This window comes from Conger conger, chromosome 16, assembly GCF_963514075.1.
Source record: "Conger conger chromosome 16, fConCon1.1, whole genome shotgun sequence".
Classification (NCBI taxonomy): Eukaryota; Metazoa; Chordata; class Actinopteri; order Anguilliformes; family Congridae; genus Conger; species Conger conger.
Window position 1 is genome coordinate 18,850,145 of NC_083775.1, and position 21,530 is coordinate 18,871,674.

The following is a 21,530-nucleotide window of genomic DNA, read 5'->3' on the forward strand; positions in this document are numbered from 1 at the left end:
AGTAATGTGATGGTGCTTCTGGCAAATCAACGCTGATTGCAAGGTTATTTAAGGCACCATGACAAAGATATTAACATAATGTAAATAAAACATGTCATGCCAAAGAATGCGTATTGCGAGGTGGTGTAGCGGGATGAGGTGTGATATCACAAACCGATATTTGTGCGAATATATATACGGTTGGATAATTTAATTTGTAAGTTTTTAATTCTATTAATAGGTTCCCATCAGTCGTGATGAATGCAATATTTTTAAGCTATCCCTTAAGCAACCGTCTAAGTGATAGTTCTGCGAACACGCATAGGAAAGTAAACAACTTTGGTAAGGAATACTTTTCGAGTCTTCATAAAACGCCAAGAGACATCGTTTTTGGGAAACGCGGCCCAGGTCATCTCATTGAGATCAAGATCTCTTTTTCAGGAGAGGCCTGTTACAACAAAAAACTGAATTTTGTCTGATTTTTGTTTATATATCGCAAACACACATTACCCATAATGCCAAGCACAGACGGCAGAAAATAAGTACTTAGAAAATAAGTCAGAAATTGTAGATTTAAAATAATTGAAATCACTTTTTCACAAATACATTTGCAGATCATTCTTATTCCATGTAATACACTAAGCTAAAAATATGATGCCATGTATTATTTTATGACAATTCATATTCAACATTTCCTGTATTCAAACTCTGCGCTGTGTTTTGGGTTTGTGTGTGTTTGTGTTTATGCTTCAGCAACATAAGGTTGTAGTGGGAGTCATATGCTTCTCATCTTCTTTGCTTGTTTGTTTTCCAGATGGGCTATGAGATGGATTTCTTAATCCTAGGCCCCAGTGAAGCAATCTGTCTGCCGCAGACAAAGTGAAAGGAAAACTATTCTTTCCCTGCGGGCCCCCAGTAACCATGAATTTCAGTGCTGGCCCAATTCATATGCAAGCCTTAAAACTTTTCCTATTTCACAGTGACTTAAGTTAAGTCCTGCAGGCATAGTTTATATGTAGGCAGTAATGAGTAAATGTAAAATAACTTTACAGAATACAGCCTCAAAATTCCCATCAATTCTTGAGGTTTAATCTGGCATCAGTAGTTTGGAATAAAACTATTCATGATCTTTCCTGCTGATCACAATTTTGGTCCAATATTGTATCATCCACCAGGGGATATGTAGTCATCTGGAGTTCAGGCCTGATTATTCAAAATCTATAGGATATCAATTATATAATGGCACAAGACTTACCTATCTAACCTTACCATTAGCATATCCACCTGTATTCATGTCATTGGCAGGCATTCAGTCATTAAGCCCTGTATGACAGAATGCATGCATGCCATAAAGTTTAGTACTCCGTTTGGTTTCATTTGATATAACTGTTTATTTTCTTCCTTTGATGCTCTGTGCCTAATGATGAAGTAATAGGCTCTGTCTGCTGTTTACAATAATATTATTTATATTATGTTCCTAAATAAAAAAATAATAGAACAAGTTGCTATTTTAGCCAAATATGAATGTTTTCAAGGGCGCCTAGATGAAGGGTCTTGGGGCCAAAATGCATTGGCATCAGATATTTTTAACTTAATCCTTATGGATGTACCATATCAATAAAGGTAATTTTATTTAACTTATTCCACTATGCGAGTGCCTTGAACCTCACTGAAGTGAGCCCAGGTCTAGTTTCACTACCCTGTGGCACCTTCTCTCTTCTTGGCTATTCTGTAGTCATGACTGTCCAAAGTGCCGAAACTGCTGAGGTTGTAGGTCAGTATCCAGTGGTGAACAGAGAGTTTAAAAGTGCAACTACCTTCACTCCTCTCAAAGAACACCTTCAAGTCCAGCATTGAAGCTGCAGGTATGGGAGGGCGGAGGCTTGCGTGATGAAGTCAGGCCTCTTTGTTATTCCTGTTGCCTCAGCTGAAGCTGAAAGGAGCTCAGTAGATCGAAAACCAGCCTTTGATTTACAATGCCAAGCATGGGCCAACTACAAACAGCAGGCCGGATTAAAACTCACAAGGGGTCGGATATTGCTTGAGGGCTGCGGTTGGGCCAATGCCCATTTTAACCAAAATTTTAAATGTGTATGGGATTGCATGCTGTAAATACATATTTTATTTTATGTCAAGAAAACAAGAGAACTAGCCTACTCATTGGTGCTTACTGGATGTGTTTAAAGGATGTGTATGATGCACACTATTTGTGGAGACTCTGTAAATGTATTGCTTGTGCACTGACTGAAGAATTTGTCTTGTAGGTCACGGGTGAATTGCAAAACACTTGTAATAACTTGAATTGTAATAACAATTATTGCAATTGCAGTTGCGTTGTTTTATTCATTTTTCATAACATTAATATAGTCTTACAGCTTACACAGATAATCAGGTTAATAATCAGTTTGGAGTAATCTTTTGCCAAGGACAATATTTGAACACTGATATGGCCAGGCTGCAAGAAAAACTGCGAAACCCCAAAAGGCATTTTTACGGACATATTAATCTGAGTAGTAAAACTAGTGACAAGGAAGTATAATTAACCTGCTCTTGAAACCTGTTGCACTTTGTCTTCAACTTGATCACACGTTAACCAATATAACCATGAAAAATAAGAAAACAATAAACGATGAGACACAGGAACTCGCTCTATGTAATTGCGAAAGGCAAAGTAGACTCCGCGTAAACATGTCATCCAGCATACTTTTAAGAGAAGTTTGTTCCTTTATGAGATTCTCCAAGTGTGTGAAAGTTTTGCAGATCCCTTGGAGACCCCTGCAGTTTCCTGAGTATCGGTGAGCAACAGGGCAACTGACCTTACTTAATTTAGTGGTGACTGTATTACTTTGCTTCTACCTTTTAAAGTAACGTGGTTGAATGACATTTGAGCTAGTGGGAAGCATTTCACTGCACATTGTACCTGTATGATTGAGTTTGTGACCAAAAAAACTTAGATTTTATTTGAATGTGATGCAACTTGACAGTTTTCTTTAGGCAACAACAAAACGAATGTGCATTATTTGTTTTATTATTCCGTCATTTAAATGTACTTTAAAAGTATTTTTCTACGTCACCTTATGAAAGTAAGCTCGCTAGCTAGATCATGCTAGATGATGAATATAAACAGAAATAATCTAATGGTCCTTAAAAGGCACTCTTTAAGTCAGAGGTGTCCAATCTTATCCTAAAAGGGCCGGCGTGGGTGCAGGTTTTTGTTTTAACCCAGCAGTAACACACCTGATTATACTAATGAACTAATCGTGGTCTTTAATCAAGACCTTGATGAGTAGAATCAGCTGTCCTAGTCCTGTGCTAAAACTACAACCTGCAAATACACCGGCCCTTTCTGGATAAGATTGGACACCCCTGCTTTAAGTGAACCAAACTCTCTTCTGCGCAGGGCAGCGAACAGCAAACAGCAACAATGAATAGGCTAGCTCCTTTTCCCTCGCAACAATGAATAGGCTAGCTCCTTTTCCCTCGCAACAATGAATAGGCTAGCTCATTTTCCCTCACCGTTCACATACGGAGTGGGGAAGGGGTGAGCATAACTTTTGCTAACACTTTACACCTCCCGATATTGACGACGTTCAGGCTTGCTCTTCCAAAACAAAATCTTTGAGAGAAAAGTTAAGGTATCACTCTTAGCGACCTAGACGATCTAAATAACTGCACTAGGCTCACACTTGAATGCTCTTCCAGCCGTCTTCATCTGTGTAGCCTATCTGTGCATCGCCATGTAGCCCCAGCTAATACTAGCAAAAGTTAACTTAAAGGCCCTGACACACCAATAAGAGAGAGATAAGAGAGAGCTCTCTGATTGGCTGTCCAGCTAGCGAATCAATGCACGAGAAGAGAAACGGAAGCGACGAAAGCAAGCCATTCCAAAGTTACTATCACTACCAGACATAATTTTCGATTAGTATTACTAAATAGCGAGAGAACAAGGAAATTGCTGCAAACTGTTTGTTGTGAGCGAGACAATGGCTGCTTCTAGGACCAACGCAATGCAAATGCATTCCCCGGTCTTCCGGTTTCCATTTTTTGAAAGACAAATACAGACTACCGCCACCTGCTGGTGTAAAGAGTTATTACCTTACGCAGGCGCAGAACGTACTGCAACTCGGCCGTCGGCGGACCGTCGTTGCGGTGTTCGGCACAGCCAACATTAACGACGCGTATCGACGCGAGGCGATCTTTGTCAGCGCTCCGCGGCCGACCGTCGGTTTGGTGTGTCCGGGCCTTAGTTTAATGCAGCCCGACTTCGGTGCTCGCACAATCAAAGAAAACGAAAACACAAACGTAGCCGCGTTACTGATTTCAACCGTGTCACTTTATATGACGACTCGATAATATCTACACATGAAAACTGTTAAATTTAGCACAGCAGTGGAGCTCAAACACTGTTGCCGCTCCGTCCACACTGCTCATACCAACTCTCTCTTTTTAAAATTCTCCTGCGCATTCATGTGAGCCTTAAAGCCGCAGCACATATTTGTACCCGCTACACTCGTTTGATGCACCACGAGGAGAACATTCTTAACCGGTTGAAAATACGACGATAAATGTCAAACGCCCTCTTGTATAGATTGCAGATCAAATCATGTGATAAAATCAGTGTAAGCAACAATTACTCTTAAATATGAGTAAATATGGCTTTCCCTTCTCTTGATAATGCTGCTATGCTGTCACTGCCCTTTGATCAGAATACTGTGTGTGTAGGGGTGTGTGTGTGTATACCCAGCGGCCGGTTGCGGTATTGTAGCTGGTGCCAAAAAGGTCAAATTGCCATTGGTATTAGCAACCTGTACCAGTTTCAGTGGAAAATATCTTTTTCCAACAAATGTCATTTTTGTCCAGTCATTGCTGTCATTATTGTTGTTTTCTACTTGTCTTGAAGCATTGTTTTATACTGTGGCCAACCTACTATTATTGACACATTTAATAAATGAGACAGTTAATAATAATCATAATAATCATAATAATATTGTAGGCCTATAATGATTATTATCATCATTATTACTAGCTACAACAAACAACTTGATGAAATTGATCAATTTGAATTTTGAGGTTTGCTTTGGGTTACTTGCAGGAAAGTCCACACAGAAAAGTCCACCTTCAGCCAAGTATATCAGCCTTGTGGGAGATGCAACCAGATTTGTGTCAGCCAAAATAGTTGATGGAATCCATTTTACCATTTATCTTAACCAGTGCCCCTCGACCTCTGGAATTAAAACCTCACTGACCCACCACCATATTTCACCATGGGAATGAGGTGCCTCTCTTTTTAGGCATCTCTGTTTTGATAGGAAACATGCCAATGCTATATTTGACATTTAATTTAGTCTCATCTGACCACAGCACCTTTGTTCAATCAAAACTTTGGAGGAACTGTTGACTCTGGAAGGCCAGTCAGACAGAGATGTAAACATCTGGTCCTATTTTGATTTGCAATCACTGCATCTCCTCTTTATGAGCCAGAAGTTCCTTTGTAGTGACTGCATTGTATGCATCATGTCTTGTCCGCGCTGTGAAATTCCGAATGATTCGGCTTGCTTTGCAATGTCCACTTGAAGCTGTTCAATAGCCATATTGCCATATTCAACTTTATTTCTGAGGGTGGTTAGTTCACCAGAAAGCACTTCTTTTAGAGTTTCCCTTTCCTCTTGCTGTATCTTTTCCTGCATGCCCATTTCTAGTTTGTCACTTTCTCAGCAGTTTTGTTTCATGGTTCCTCCAGCCATTCTGACTGACATTAATGAGGTGAAGGTGACTCAATTTCAATTAATGACGTCACCGGAAGTCCCCATACAAGCATGTTACATCCATCCATCCATCCATTATCTTAACCCGCTTATCCTGAACAGGGTCGCAGGGGGGCTGGAGCCTATCCCAGCATACATTGGGTGAAAGGCAGGAATACACCCTGGACAGGTCGCCAGCCCATCGCAGGGCACACACACCATTCACTCACACACTGATACCCACAGGCAATTTAGACTCTCCAATCAGCCTAACCTGCATGTTTTTGGACTGTGGGTGGAAATCGGAGTACCCGGAGGAAACCCACGCGAACATGGGGAGAACATGAAAACTCCACACACTTATAATGGATGCATGTGCCCACAAAGTTTTGCATGTGTGTGTTTATTCATGTGGGAAAAGATGCATTTAGCTATCTTGTAACATTCAGAATATCCATGGATTTCACATTTTTACCTCTATTTTCATCATATACCCACCCCCCCCCCCCCCCGCCCCCCTCTAGTGCCCTCCATGTGGACAGTCCTCCCAGTGTGCCAGAGGTCACCACCAGCTATGTCCACGGCACTTCCTCCAGATCTTTGCTGTCCCAAACCATTGGCCAAACCCTGCAGAACACCGCAGAGCAATGGCCTGACCGCGAGGCTGTGGTCTTCCTGCAGGACGGCATCCGCAAGACGTTCGCACAGTTCCAACAGGATGTGAGTCCCGCTTCCTGCTCTATAATGACCAATCGCACAAGACTCCAATTATTTCTTCCTTTCTGCCCTATCAGATACAGGGCCAGTAACACTGCTTCACTCTTACTTTCCTATCAGCCATATTGCCTGCAACTGTGTCTTTGTGCAGGTACACCTGGATTTTGTGATTTATTAATTCTCTTGTCTTCCTTGCCTGTGCAAATTCACAGAAGTTTCAAGACTTGGGTTCCCTTGCTGGTGGCAATGGAGGCAGAGCTGCACTGACTGGACTGGTCAGACCCAGTGAAACTGACGCTGAGCTGTTTGAGAACAGCATTGGGAGCCTCGCCCCGGCCCCTACACACCCATACATCTCATAGTCATTTCAGTTATGAACAATTTGAATATTGCCAAAGTGTAGGGCATTCACACACACCTGATATTCTTTTCAATCAAACTAAACAAATGTATTTAGAAGATGGAGGAATACATTTTAAAAACAATGGGCCAAACACAAAGTTTCAGTCACACATAGTTAAAATACAAATAATTTTAATACAAAACAGAATGATAAAAGTCGTCCATCTAGCTAACTAATGTTAGCTGCCTACTGTAATTCACTACTGCTTTCTTGCAGAGAGACAGACACAGAGACAGAATGGGTGAATAAAATGAATTTATTCTTGATAAGTGCCTTTAAGGCAGAGTTCAACTATCCAGAACAAAAAACCCGGTTCCTTTAAAAAAAAAAAATTTTTAAAGGCAGCGAAAAAAAAAAAAAACACACAAAAGAATCGCCGTCCACGCAACCGCGTTGGTCCGTCTTTGTCTGGGGGGTTTCCTCCAGGAATTCCTCCACGTTTCTGTCGGTGGGAATTGGTTCGCTTTTAGGCTGAACCGGCGTAAGCCCACACTGGCGTTGCATCTTTCTGCCTCCGTCGTCAGCCCCGCTCTGCTCCGCAGCCCCGCTCTTTTAAGGGCGCAGCTCCCTCCCTCTCACTCGGTTCAGCTGTGCCTGTTTAATGAGATTATTCGTTTTACCATTCCGCACGCGTCTCGCCTCGGTGGTGCTGGCCTTGATGCTGACTTTCTCCGCGGCTCTCTCCAAGGTGCGGCTTTATTTAAATCTGGCATAGGGAAATACTCGCCCTTGATCACTTTCCCGAGCTCCTGGCGCCGGCGCACTGGCCGTTCCACTCCAGTGGTGTCTCGATCCCAGAGGCCACCACAGTAGCCTTCTTAGCTATTGCTACCTTGCTAGTGGTTGGCTATTAAGTTAGCTAAAGTAACTAAAGTTATACATACACAGTTTCAAGTTTCACAATCAGGTACTAGCATTGTATACAATAAGGGGTCAAAACATCACGATGACACCAGAACCCAGAAAGGGTGATGCAAGATATCTTGGTAACACAGGATTTCTTGTCACATTGGTTATCACAACAGCTGTTAAAGCACCACAATGACCACAGAAGACAGCCAGCTATATGTGTGAGAACTGATGGCTATTTGTGTTGATCGCAGTGCCATAGCTGAGAGAAAAGGAAAAATGAAAAAGGAAACTTATTTTGAAGCCACTGGTTATGGGCTGATGATTCCTTGCTCATGTCATTTTGACTTCAACAGAATATTCTGCCTGTTGAGGATGCCTCTACCGATGTGATGAAATCACATTATGTGAAATAGTCTTTGATTTCTTCAAAGGTTGGAACATTGTCTTCAACTGTGAAAGGTTCTTCTATTTGAGTTGTTGCATAGAAGAACTGCTGAGCCCTGACCTTCATCCTGGAAATGGTTTGAAAGTAGGGAAGATTCCTTACGCTTCATTGCTAGTTCTCAGGAAGCCATTGGGATATTGTGTAGCATTCCACTTTATCAGCAAATATATTGCTGTTCAGAAAGAGATAAAATTGATGTGGATCTGAAATGGGCGTTGTAAAGTAGTTGCCTGACATTTTATTGTTCCCCTTTATGGCCCTTCACCATGAGCAGTTGCGAAGAAGGTCCACTTACTTCTGACACATTTAACTGTCTCACTTATTAAATGTGTCAGGTCCACTTACTTCTCATTCAAAAATGTGAATTTCTGATGGAATGCTCCTATTTAATGCTATGAAAACTCTTTATTCTCCTCTCTTTCACTGTCCTGCTGTCTCTTCACTTCATACTCTTTGTTGTATAATCATATTATCTGGGTTGCAAAATTATGGAAGAAAGCTGAACCCTCTGTCCTTTTATATGGGGAAGCTGGTGTAGTTCTTGTGAAAAGAACAATTGAGGAGGTGCCGCAGTAGGGCACGCAGCAGCCACAGGGCTGACGGAGGTGTGTGGCCTTACAGGTGGACCAGGCGGCTGCTGGGCTCCTTGCTCTGGGGCTAAAGAGGGGGGACCGGCTCGGGATGTGGGGGCCGAACATCTACGAGTGGATCCTGGTCCAGTTCGCCACAGCCAAGGCCGGCATCCTACTGGTGAGCCCTGTCCACTGCACTTACACTCCACCCGCTACACAGATACGCTCACAAATAATGGCTGTGTCTCAAATAGTCAACTAGTTCCCTGTGTAGTGGACTAAGTAGGGTACCCGCAATGTTCTAGAGTAGTTTTTTTCAAAATGGTTAATGTTGGTAGTTATGGAACTTTCAATTTCCTGTATTGATTGAGACATCAGTATTAGAATGTTCCGCTAAAAACATTCAAATCATATATTTGTGATCTTACACCTTGACTTGAACTAAAGCAGTGAAACAGAAGGATTAAGGCAGCAGTTAAAGTTAAAGACAAATATAAACATACCCAAAAATTTGGAAGATGAGAGCATGAGTGGATGACAGCACTAAGTGGAAAAAATAAAGCAATAATATAAAGTTGGCAAGGTGAAATGCATGCCTTTTAAAAGGGGGGTGGCCAAGGATGGCGATCCATCATTTAGGAGCCTGCTCTGATAAGCCAGGCCACCTTCATGTTTTCACTCCACTGGACCATGCCCATTGAATGGACACTAAACTGGCCCCACCCACTACACTGGGCCCCATTCACACCGAGTATACCTCCCTAGAATAGAAATAGAATAGAGAGAATTTTTTTGTAAGACACACTGCATGTCATGACAATTCATAGATTTGTACCCATCATTTGTCATTCTCTGCAGGTGTATGTAAACCCAGCCTATCAGCTTCAGGAGCTGGAGTTTGCCCTGAGGAAGGTGGGTAAAAGTAGAAGGTGGTGTGTGTGTGTCGCGTGAGTGTTCTTTTATGCATGCATGCATGCGTGCATGTGTGTTGTGCACCTGTGTCTGCGTACTTGCCTGGTGCATGTATGCTTATGCATGTCTGTTTATATTACTAATATTACTGGAGTTTGCCCGAAAGAAGATGCTAAGGGGAGTGCTGTTTGCGGCATAACTCACAAACGAACTCCCTGGCAGTGGGCTGGGCTGACACTGACTGTAGAAGAGCATGTTTATAAATAGTAAATAGCAAAAACTGACCCCATACAGCATAGTACACACTGAACCCAGTACAGCACAGCACTGCACACTGATAAATCACATCAGGCTCTTGGCTGCTTCCTGATCCTGTGTCCGGTCCTATGGCTGCAGGTGCAGTGCAAAGCGATCGTGTGTCCCACAAAGTTTAAGACCCAGAACTACTGTGACATGCTGAGGCAGCTCTGCCCTGAGGTAGAGACAGCAATGCCTGGAGGCCTCAAGAGTGCCAGGTATGCGTCCTGCTGCACTCGCATACAAACTCACTGATGCCCTGACCGACAATGCTGAGACACTGATACAGTATGTTGACACACAAATATAATGTCAGTCAGTTTTCTATTGTGTATAGTGCCCTTTATAAAGGGGTTGTCACACAGCAGCTCACAGCACCAATTTTCCAAATTGACAAGGAAAATGTATAAATAAATAAATAAATAAAATAAATAATTGTGATATGGACACTGAAGCACTGCTCACTGAGACATTAATTGCCTTGGTACAGACTGTCACGCACACGCACACACACACACATTTACCTTTTACAATCACCTGCATGTGTCTCTAGGCTGCCGGACCTGCGCATGGTGATTGTGACAGACAGCCGGCAGACTGGAATGTTCCACATGGACGATGTGATGCAGGCAGCAGACAGCCAACATCGGCAGGAACTGGATATTCTGCAGAAGAAACTATCCTTTGATGACCCCATTAACATCCTGTTCACATCGGTACAGTATCAGTCATACATCAACTCCTGGGGGTCCATAGTGCCTCCAGGTTTTTGAGGTTTCCCATTTAGATCATAGAAATTAGATGTGTGGGCTGTAGCCAGTAAAGTCTTCAGTTAAGCACTTAAATGTTGCTATACACCAGAAACCAATAGATGCTGGTCTAGAGACCACAGCATTACTCTGTATGTCTGTCTGTCTGAGTGCAGGGCACCACAGGTCACCCAAAAGCTGTTACTCTGTCCCACCACAACCTTGTCAATAATGCCTACTTCATTGGGGTACGTCTAGGCTTTGACTGGAGGGTAAGTAGATGCACACAAATACACACACACACATCACACATTTCAGGCAAGTAGGATCTGGTCATAATTTATGTTGTAGCAGTCTGAAATCCAGTCTACTATTATTCCCTTTGAATAGGTTTGAACCCCCTCTGAAATATAGGGACCAAGCAACAAAATTCCAAACATGTGGTAACTTATTATACAATATAAATGATAGACTATTATTAGTAAGTAATTCCAATTTAAGTCTCCAAACTCAAATTGCCCAAGGAATTCTTGTGGAGAGGGGAGGGAGAAAAATGAAGAATAACTTATGATTAGGTCAGCCAAAGCAAACTGGGAACAATTTGACGTAGTACAGACAATATATTAAATAACCAGTGTCACAAGATACTGATCCTCTTTCCAATTTGTTGTATTCTAAAAACTAGATATGCAACACTTATATACATGTGTAAATTCAACTAATATCTCCATGAATGAGTAAGTGTGCATAGTGGGTTGAAGTGGCTACCTTAATTTGAGAGTAATAGGCTTCTATGTTTTTGGGGTATCAGCCGCAGTTGCGTCTGTGTCTGGCCGGACCCCTATATCACGCCTTTGGCTCAGTGGCAGGAGCCATAAACATGGCCCGGCATGGCATCACCCTCGTTTTCCCCTCAACTGCTTATGACAGCCGGGCCAACCTGGAGGCCATCCAGAAAGAGAGGTACCTCCACCCACCTGTCTTTTGATTGCCTTTGCAGGCTGTTATTACCGTTTGTGAACATGAGGACCAGAGTTTTGCCAAGGAAACCATTTTGAGGCTGAGCAAAATAAAAAAATGATAGAAACATAGGCCAAACAATAGGCTTGCCAAAATAAATTGTTCATTAAATAGTTTTCATTAAAAAGAGTGCGAGAACAGGTCACAAAGGGTCTTGTTGGCCAAAAAGATGGATGTTTCGGTGACTATTGTCTGCAGAAGACTTCACAAACAGAACTACAGAGGCCACATTGCAAAACTCTAGTTCGTTGCAAAAGCAGGATGGCCAGGTTACGGTTTGCTTAGTACCTCATGGAGCCTGTACAGTTCTAGAAAAAGGTATTGTATCACCCCCCTCATCATCTGTAAAATGTGGTGTTATAGTTTTGGCATGTATAGCTGCCACAGGTGCCGGCTTACTTATCTTCATTGATAATGCTGAGATTAACTAAATTAAGTAAAATTGTGTTGCCAATTTCGCTTTGTTTGATTTTATTCAGGGCGGCCTGTAGCGTAGTGGTTAAGGTAATTGACTGGGACACACAAGGTCGGGGTTCTAATCCTGGTGTAGCCACAATAAGATCCGCACAGCCGTTGGGCCCTTGAGCAAGGCCCTTGACCCTGCATTGCTCCAGGGGAGGATTGTCTCCTGCTTAGTCTAATCAACTGTACGTCGCTCTGGATAAGAGCGTCTGCCAAATGCCAATAATGTAATGTAATGTAATATTCACAATAATTGTTTGAGGTGGGGCGGCACGGATGCTGCCTCACAGCAAGGAGGTCCTGCGTTCAAATCCCAGTCGGATGGGGCCTCCCTGTGTGGAGTGCTGCGTGGGTTTCCTCCGGGTACTCCAGTTTCCTCTCATGGTCCAAAGACATGCAGGTTAGGCTGAGTGGAGAGTCTAAATTGCCCATGAATATGAGTGTGTGACTGAATGGTGTGTGTGCCCTGTGATGGACTGGCGACCTGTCCAGGGTGTATTCCTGCCTTTCACCCAATGTATGCTGGGATAGGCTCCAGCCCCCCTGTGACCCTGTTCAGGGTAAGTGGGTTAAGATGGATGGATGTTTGAGGTGCCAATTTGGTAAATATAGAATATTGAAACATGAGAGTAAATGCCCTTTTCTCCATTTTTATTAAGGGTTCCAATAATTCTGGAGCCCAATGTATACAATGGGATCAAAAAGTCTGTGACCACTAGTGAAAATGCTTCTATTTTGCATTCTTTTTTAACTTACTTTTTAATTTCAATTTGAGTGAAAAGTGTTAATACAGTAACTAATACAAAATACATAAAAACAACAAATGCATAGTTAGAATTGTTAATAATTAAATAAGGCATCTTTATCTAAATTAATATGTCAATATTTTTTTTTTTTGTCTTTCGGTTTCAATTATTTGCTTTGAAAACAGGAGTCTTGAATAGCAACTGAAGAAGTGCTGACCATGCCTGTTTTTTTTTAAGAGGAGGAACCACCTCATTCTATAACCTCTCAGTTATTGAGTTCCTGTAAATGGCTGAGGTCAGAAAATGATTGATTTCTGATCGAATCCCCCATAATTAAGCTTTGTGGAGCGAGAACCCGTGGTATATCGTGGATATTGACATAGCAACCGGGGTGGAGTTCCATAACGCTTTTACAGAATGGTACATTTCTCTTTCAAAATTTATTTTTTGTGAACGTTAACTAGCACTAATGTTTCTCCACTATCGAATTATCGAAGCAACGGTACTAACGTTAGTCGGAATAATGTATTTCCACTGCACTAACCTTAGCTAGCTTGCTGACACTGACACCCACAAGTCATGTTTTTGTTGTACACGTTTATCGGGCCAGATAAAGTGCAATTTTTAAAATAACTCAACGTCGTTATGAATAATCATTTGCTTTGCCGGGCTTTGTTTGTCTTGCTGGTATTTAGATCCGAGCATGTTGCCTAGGTTGGATTTGTTTCGTTCCTACTGCTTTTACTGAACTTACTGTACCAATCGATACAATGGGCCTATCCGTTATAGGAAGGAATAATTCCTTAATTAGTATGGTTGCCCCTGGTGTGTGCTACGGTTTGTATTAGTATGACTGATAATTCTTACTGTGTATCTTATCTCTCCTCAGGTGCACTCTATTCTACGGCACACCCACCATGTTCATCGACCTGCTGGGGCATCCAGAACTGGACAAATATGACCTGTCCTCTTTAAAAGCAGGTACAATATTGGGGTCAGGATGGAAACCTGTGGTGATGATAATGTGTCAGGGTGATTATATGTGTGTGGTGGCAATTGATGATGTGTCTTGTACTTCAGGAGTCATGGGTGGCTCTCCCTGTCCACCTGAGGTCATGAGACAGGTCATGACTACCATGAATATTAAGGAGGTGGTGGTGAGTCTCTCTCTCTCTCGCTCACTCACTCACTCACTCACTCACTCACTCACTCACTCACTCACTCACTCACTCACTCACACACTCGCACAGGCCCTGTGGAAATGGACAGCAATTTGACTTCAGGAACAGCTGAAGATGCATTATAGTCTAGCAGGAGGGGCCCTCAGATTTTGAGGTACCCCCACTCGAGTTAGAACAAAACACAACAGTGTTTTTTTCATATCCCATATGTTGCATTACATTATTGGCATTTGGCAGACGCTCTTATCCAGAGCGACATACAGTTGATTAGACTATGCAGGAGACAATCCTCCCCTGGAGCAATGCAGGGTTAAGGGCCTTGCTCAAGGGCCCAACGGCTGTGCGGATCTTATTGTGGCTACACCGGGGATCAAACTACCAACCTTGTGTGTCCCAGTCATTTACCTTAACCACTACCCTACAGGCCGCCTAGATGTCTCCCATTAATGAAACGGATTGTTGTGGACTTTTAGTTTGGGCAGAAATTTTTTTTGCCTATTAATTAGACCTACTCCATTCTCTGAAAAAGATCCAAATTAGGCCAGTCCGAATAGGGGAATGGTGACAAAAAAGCGCATAGCTTAAGAATGCTCACTCAGATTGATGAAGGTATGACCCAGGTTTCTGCCCTACATCACCAAAGTCTGAAAGTCTGAATACATTCTGACTCTTTGATAATGTAGGGCAGATACCTGTTTCATACCTCATTCTTAAGTTATGGCCTTTTTTGTCACTATTCCCCTATTCGAAGTCGCCTAATTTGGATCTTTTTCAGAGATTGGGGTAGGTCTAAATCATAGCCAAAAAAACTAATTCTGCCAAAAATAAAAGTCCACAACAATCCATTTCATTAATAGGAGACATATGAAAAAACACTGTTGTGTTTTGTTCTAACTTGAGTGGGCGTATCTCGAAAACTAAAACCTTTTTTGAGGACTTGCTGCTGGACTATTATCCTTGTCTGTCTGCTCCCCTCATTGCTACTGGTGGCTTTCTGTTGTGGAAGGTTGGGTATGGTGCCACAGAGAACAGCCCTGTCACATTTTTGGGGTACCCACTGGACAACCTGGAGAGGATGACTGAGACTGTAGGCTGTATCATGAACCATACTGAGGTGAGATCTCCAATTGTGCTCACTTTGCCAATCTATACCTTTTTGTCAGTTTGTCTACCTACCTATACCTTCAGTACAGTCTATTACAGTCAGTATTTGGACAGTGGTACAATCTCTATTCTTAGGAGTTCCATACAATATGGACAATATGGACCCCCCCCCCCATTTTATGGGACCAAAAGTAATTGGACAATTGGCTTCTCAGCTGTTTCTGATTAGTCAGGTGCATTCAATCACTTCACTGTTACAGGTATAAGAAAGACTAGTAAGAGAGTATCTAGTCTTTTAGATTCTAGGTTTTTGATTACCTTTGGAATCTTGGCGATTGACAAAATGAGTTAAGGAGTCCATTATGACCCTGCTGTAAAATCCAGCTATGCCAGCTTGACCAGCTTGAAAATTGAGCTGGTCAAGCTGGTCCTAGCTGAATATGAGCTGGTCAGCAAGCTAGTGCTGGTAGCTTGTCTGAGCTGGGAGCTGGTCTGAATTGGTCAATCAGCTACTAGCTGTTTCAGAACATAGCTTGAGCTGTCAAACCATGTCAAGCTGGTAGCTGGTCTAAACTGGTCAACCAGCTACCAGCTGTTTAAAAACCTAGCTTGATCTGTTTTTTTCAGCAGGGGACGCTGAGTAATTAATGAAAAAACAGAGGCATATGCAAAACATTAGTCTTAATGAAACTAACTTTTTGGAAAATTATTCAGAAGAAAGTGAGCACTGGTGTTTTTTTGGGATCCTTGCCATTCTGTGGGATGAAGCACCTCAAATACAGAAGCAGATAAGATTCTTCTGTATTCTTCAGAATTCTTTCTGCTCCTGCTATCAGTAGTTAAATCAACGATGACAAGTGAGCCAGCAGCTGTGGCAGTGAGACATGCCCAAACTCCCACCACAATGTTTCACTGATGAGGGGGCGTCTTTGCTCTGGCCATAACTCTGATACAAGTCAATCCTGGTCTCCTCTGTTCACAAGACCCTTGTTGGTCAAGCGTTTCCATTATGTGTCTGGATTATGGCAAGAATGCTTAGGTCATCAACTGTAGAGATCTTCCTTGGCTTACCAGCCCTTTTGCAATTGCAGTGTCCTCTTTCTTCTTAAAGGAACACTGAGATTATTTGGTTTAAATGCTTAAATTACGTGTGTAGGCATTTTTTAAATCACTGTGAGTGTAGCTGTTTCCTAAATATGGGGAAAAACTTCTCAAAACTAACACGTGTTTGGCTTGAATCTCCAGCCTGTGTTTCCTAGAAGGTAATGGGCCCTCAAACTCCACCCTTGAACGCAGAGACTGGTTTATGGCTGGCCACCCATCCAGGCAATCACATAACACTCCTATGAAAATATGGTAACATAAAAATAACACAGAACCTAAATGGTAAATGGCTGGCATTTATATAGCACCTTTATCCAAGGCACTGTACAATTGATGTTCCTCATTCACCCATTCATCCACACACTCACACAGCAATGGCGATTGGATGCCATGCAAGGCACCAACCAGCTCATCAGGAGAATTTTTGGGTTAGGCTCAGGGACACTTCGACACCCACAGGGCGAGATTGAACCGGCAACCCTCAGACTGTCACATGACTGCTCTTACCACCTGAGCTAATGTATTCAACCTACCTTGGCAATATGACGGACAGCTCTGACTTCGCAGAGTTAGAGGATGAGCTTCTCAATTTTGATGAAGAAATACAACCTTACACTTTTGAACTGGGATTTACAGAAATGTACATACTCAAGGCTTTCCAATACCGGTCTTATTCCTGCACTAAGCACGCGATTGAATACACCTGACAAATCCGAAACAGCTGAGAAGCCTACTGTCCAATCTTTTAGGGGGGAATAAAATTGGGGGACAATGTACAAAAATGCATGATCACTCAATATGGATGTAAATACCCTCAAATTAAAGGTGTCTGCTCTTTAACCTCATACTCCTTGTCTGATTTGAAATCCAATGTGTTGGAGAACTGAGTGACAATGCAGGTCATGATGGAGATAGTGATGGTGAAAGTTATGATGATGGTGTTCGTCATGATGTTGATGGTCTGAAATGTAGATGATGAGTGTGTTTTTAAGGCTAAGGTGGTAGACCCCAGTACTGGAGAAATAGTGCCACTGGGAACTTCAGGAGAGCTGATGATCAGGGGATACTGTGTGATGCTGGAGTATTGGGACGATCCTGACAAAACACTGGAGTGCATCTCCAAGGACCGTTGGTACAAGACCGGGTGAGTGTGAATGTGTGTAGAAATTAATTGGAGAGTGAACTTGGAGCAAATTCCCTGTTCACACAAACAACGGAGTCAAAAGTCTAAATAAGTACATTTCTGTGAATATAAGGAAAATATATATTTTTTATTATGATAATGAAGTTACTGTACCTGTCGGTGGTCACACGATCAGTCTGTTAAAACATCTCCCCTCACAAACAGTGACATCGCAAGCCTAGATGAGTATGGATACTGCCGAATTGAGGGCAGGATTAAAGACATGATCATTCGAGGGGGGGTGAACATCTACCCTGCCGAAATTGAGCTGTTCCTTCACACCCACCCCAAAGTGCACGAGGTGCAGGTGAGAAAGCAGGTGGGGATTCGCATAACGGTTGAATGAGGCTTTGTCAACCCGCAGATTGGACAGAGATTGTGTTGCACAACCCAGGCCCCCCTACTATTCTCTCTACAAAGCAACAAAGCAAGCAGCAGAGGCACCCACTGGCAGCACCTGCAGAATGGCAGGCAGGCAGTGCAGCAGAGACAGAGCCAGACAGAACCTGGTGGTGAGCTGGCAATGTGTGTGGAGTGAGGCATTGATAGACCTACACAGAGCAGCAGTTGCCCAGAGAGGGATGGAAGTGTTGTGGGAGTGCTGGTCAGATCAGGACGTCAGGATGCAAGTAGAGCAAGTTACTAGTAAAATCTAATATTCAAAGACAGATCCAGCAAGTTCTTCATTGGTTGAAGACAGATCCTGTAATTTCTCAGTGATGAAGAGCATAAAGAATACAACTTTTACATAACATAACTACAAAAACAAGAACAAGCCATTCAGCCCAGCAATGCTCGCCTTTTCCTACCCATAAGTGTAACTACTGTTTCGTTTGCCTAAAAGCTAAATACTATCGAGCACTATATCAAGCCTGGTCTTGAAAACCAGTGTTTCTGCCTCCACTACATGTCCTGGCAAGCTATTCCACGAAGTGACAACTTGCTGCTTGAGAAAATACGTCCTAATATTTGTACGGAATTTCCATTTGTGCACTTATGAGAAGATGATTTACTTCAACATATAAATAACTTTAAAACAAATGCTAAAAAGCTTCAATCATAACACTTTGCCTCAAACAGAGATGACTTTCTACAGCCAGAGACTGGCTGTCAGAGAGACACAGATTGACATGCTGCCATCTTGGATTGACATTATCCACAATTAGCAAGTTACTCACAGATAAGTAACTCCAGATGTATGGCGTGCTATCAGTCAGTGGCTGGTCGAAACCAATCAAAGGAAATGCTTTTCTCCCTGTATGAGCCCTGCAGGTGGTTGGGGTGCGGGATGAGAGGATGGGGGAGGAGGTATGCGCCTGCATTAAGATGAAGGAGGGACAGGACTGCACTGCTGAGGAAATCAAAGCCTACTGCAAGGGCCAGGTCAGAGACACACCCAGTCCAGAGATACCTGAACAGGGTCACCTGAGACAAATGTATATTTTCTGACTCACCTCTACCTGTTCTGACACAGCTTTACATGTTCTAACAGGCTTTCCAACACACTGCCAGACTTGCTTGGACCCGTACTGACACACCAGTATTTCTTCCAACAAACTTGTTCCTGTCATTGAAGCGTATCTACTTGTACTGAAGGCTGTTGTCTCTTCCTGCAGATCGCCCATTTCAAAATCCCACGCTATGTGACATTTGTGCAGGACTACCCGCTCACTATCAGTAGAAAGGTAAGGATTGACTTCACCCAAGGAGACTACTGGCCTGGATACCAGTAGCGTTATAACCTTTCATTTTGACTTAAAGTTCCTTAAGTTTGATAGACATTTGTCCTATTTTCCGGAATCAACTTGGCACGGCACATTGGCGCAGTTACTGCCGAGGTGGGTGTGGCTATTGAATTTTGGTATTTTCGTATGGAGAAGAGTGGAGTGCACAGCTTGATAAGCGTGGCAAAGGTGGAAAATGTGGTGCACCTTGACATTCATATCCAATCAAATGAACTACTTTCATTACCTTTAAGACCCATGCATATTGCCAGGTTGTATTGGCAATTTCTGTAGCGTTCTGTAGACGTTCTTTTGTGGCAGGAACAGGAGTTAGGCTGTCACAAAATTGTGTTCTAATGAATAAAGTAAATTTATATGCATTTTCTTCTGTCACAATTTCAGTAAAACCTTGCCTTTCAAGTTTTCATTTCCATTAACTAAGAAATACTGACGACAGTAGCTTGATGTTTTACTTAAATAAAATAAAAACAGAAGATCATAACAATACCATGCCCTTCACAGCAGTGAATGAGTCGCTATGAACTGTTGGTTAAATGAAAGCAACGGGATCAAACCGGTGACAGACCGACTGCCAAACGGCCACTCTTAGTTGTGAATAAAAGTTCAAGACAGATGTTGTGTGCATCCAGGCCAGTGTATGATGTACAGAGATAAGGCTGGAGGTGAGAGGAGGCCGGAGGTCCCACCAGACTGGTGAGGTACTCTGCCAAAGATGTTCAAATTCCTAGGCTGAGTGATCCTGGAAAGGAAGTTGAAGGAAGCATTGGGAACTGAGTGAACCTGGCTGTGGAAATATCATCTGCAGTTTCCAATGCGCAGCGGCCACACAACGGATAATGACCGCACACAGCACAATGACCACACAATGCGCAGTGACCACACAGCACAGCCACCGCACGCAATTTAGTGACTGCACACAGCACAGTGACTGCACACGCAACAATGACCACACGGCAACCTCACACCGCCCACCAACTGTTCTCTGTTCTCGTCCTCAGGTCCAGAAGAACAAGCTGCGTGCAGAGATGGAGAAGAGCCTGGGAGTATGATGGGCCAGTTTGAGCGTGTGGCTGTGTCTCAATCAGAAGGCAGCTGCAGGCAGCATTTAAAAGCAACATTTTCATTTCTCATTGTAGAACACTTGTCCTTCATAGGCATGTCCCAAACCAAGATCATAAAAAAAACACGTCCTTCTAAGGTGCCTTACTTCGGTTCAATTTGAAGGCAACATCGATGTGTCCTTCATCATCACGCCGGCGACATAATTAGGAGATATAATTATCCTTCTAGAACTGGCGTAATCTAAGCAAAATATCTTAATAATATTATATAATAACTACAAATTAGCTATTTTAATTAAACATTTAATTAATTATTATGAATATTATGCACTAATATTTCAATAAAATCAATACTTTACATTCAATTGATACTGAATTCATATAAATGATTCATCGAACATATGTTTTATATATTTTGGGAATTCTTTGAATTCATTCAATACACAATACAAAAGTAATGTTAATACAAACAACCTTGGAAGATAATAAAGTTTATTGAACACAAAGTACTGAAAAGGGTTGTGAGTGACAAATTCTTTGTAAGCAGTTTCTCAGGGGTTTAAGAGTTAATCTTTAGGTAAACGTATGTAGGCTATGTGCATTTCTGGGGAAGGGGTTGATGTATGAAGGAAGGCGTGATGATGTGCTCGTACAAGACTGGGTGAGTTTTTGTGAAAATGAACTTTGAGAGTGAACCTGGAGCCAATTTCCTGTTCACACAAACTTTGTAAATTAGCAAAACGGAGTCATAAAAGATAAAAGCCAGCATTGTACAAATATTACCAAAGATTACTTGTCAGTTCACATTGCTACCAACAGTAGTTCTCATTTTTTATCATGGTAATCAAGTTACCTGTTTGTGGTCACATGACCAGTTTATTAAAACATCTCCCCTCACATTCAATGACATTGCAAGGTTTGACGGGTTTGGGTACTGCTGAATCGACAGCAGGATCAAAGACATGATCATCCGCTGGGGAAGGGAGAACATCGACCGTGCTGAAATCGAGCAATTCCCTCACACCCTCCCCAAAGTACATGAGGCTCAGGCAAGTCATTGGACAGAGGGTGGGGAGTTCCATGACGAGAGTATAGCTCTGTCAACCCCCAGAGTGGACGGAGGTGATTAAGATTTTTTTGCAGGAAGGAGAACACGTTTCAAACTATAACCGGAATGTTTCGTTCAAGCAGGAATGGTGATCTTGATTAATGCGAAGCTCAGAGATAACCTGATACCTTTGCTTTGTTGCTGAA

At 42.5% G+C, this 21,530-nt stretch overlaps 1 protein-coding gene across 3 annotated transcripts; it reads left to right on the top strand.

Moving 5' to 3' along the window:
* The first annotated feature begins 2,522 nt into the window (after nt 1-2,522).
* LOC133115013 (medium-chain acyl-CoA ligase ACSF2, mitochondrial-like) lies at nt 2,523-20,741 on the top strand. 3 transcript variants are annotated; one of them, XM_061224714.1, is made up of 16 exons: nt 2,523-2,774; nt 6,248-6,443; nt 8,762-8,890; nt 9,571-9,624; nt 10,021-10,139; nt 10,475-10,637; nt 10,847-10,942; nt 11,482-11,633; nt 13,788-13,879; nt 13,979-14,055; nt 15,086-15,193; nt 17,280-17,431; nt 17,636-17,777; nt 18,743-18,853; nt 19,087-19,155; nt 20,214-20,741. In XM_061224714.1, exons 1-16 carry the CDS (start codon nt 2,584-2,586, stop codon nt 20,262-20,264), a joined length of 1,902 nt encoding a protein of 633 aa, XP_061080698.1. In that variant the 5' UTR covers nt 2,523-2,583; the 3' UTR covers nt 20,265-20,741. The 3 variants fall into 3 exon arrangements, with proteins under 3 accessions (XP_061080698.1, XP_061080699.1, XP_061080700.1); XM_061224715.1 differs by lacking the exons at nt 2,523-2,774; nt 6,248-6,443 and adding an exon at nt 7,144-7,531; XM_061224716.1 differs by lacking the exons at nt 2,523-2,774; nt 6,248-6,443 and adding an exon at nt 8,039-8,224.
* The last annotated feature ends 789 nt before the right edge of the window (nt 20,742-21,530 follow it).

Bases quoted from the DNA above. Each gene is read 5' to 3' on its own strand.
- LOC133115013 (XM_061224714.1), top strand. From the start codon at position 2,584: ATGAAAAATAAGAAAACAATAAACGATGAGACACAGGAACTCGCTCTA. The intron at 6,444-8,761 runs GTGAGTCCCGCT...GTGGCCTTACAG, and splicing joins TCGCACAGTTCCAACAGGAT to GTGGACCAGGCGGCTGCTGG. The intron at 10,943-11,481 runs GTAAGTAGATGC...TTGGGGTATCAG, and splicing joins GTCTAGGCTTTGACTGGAGG to CCGCAGTTGCGTCTGTGTCT.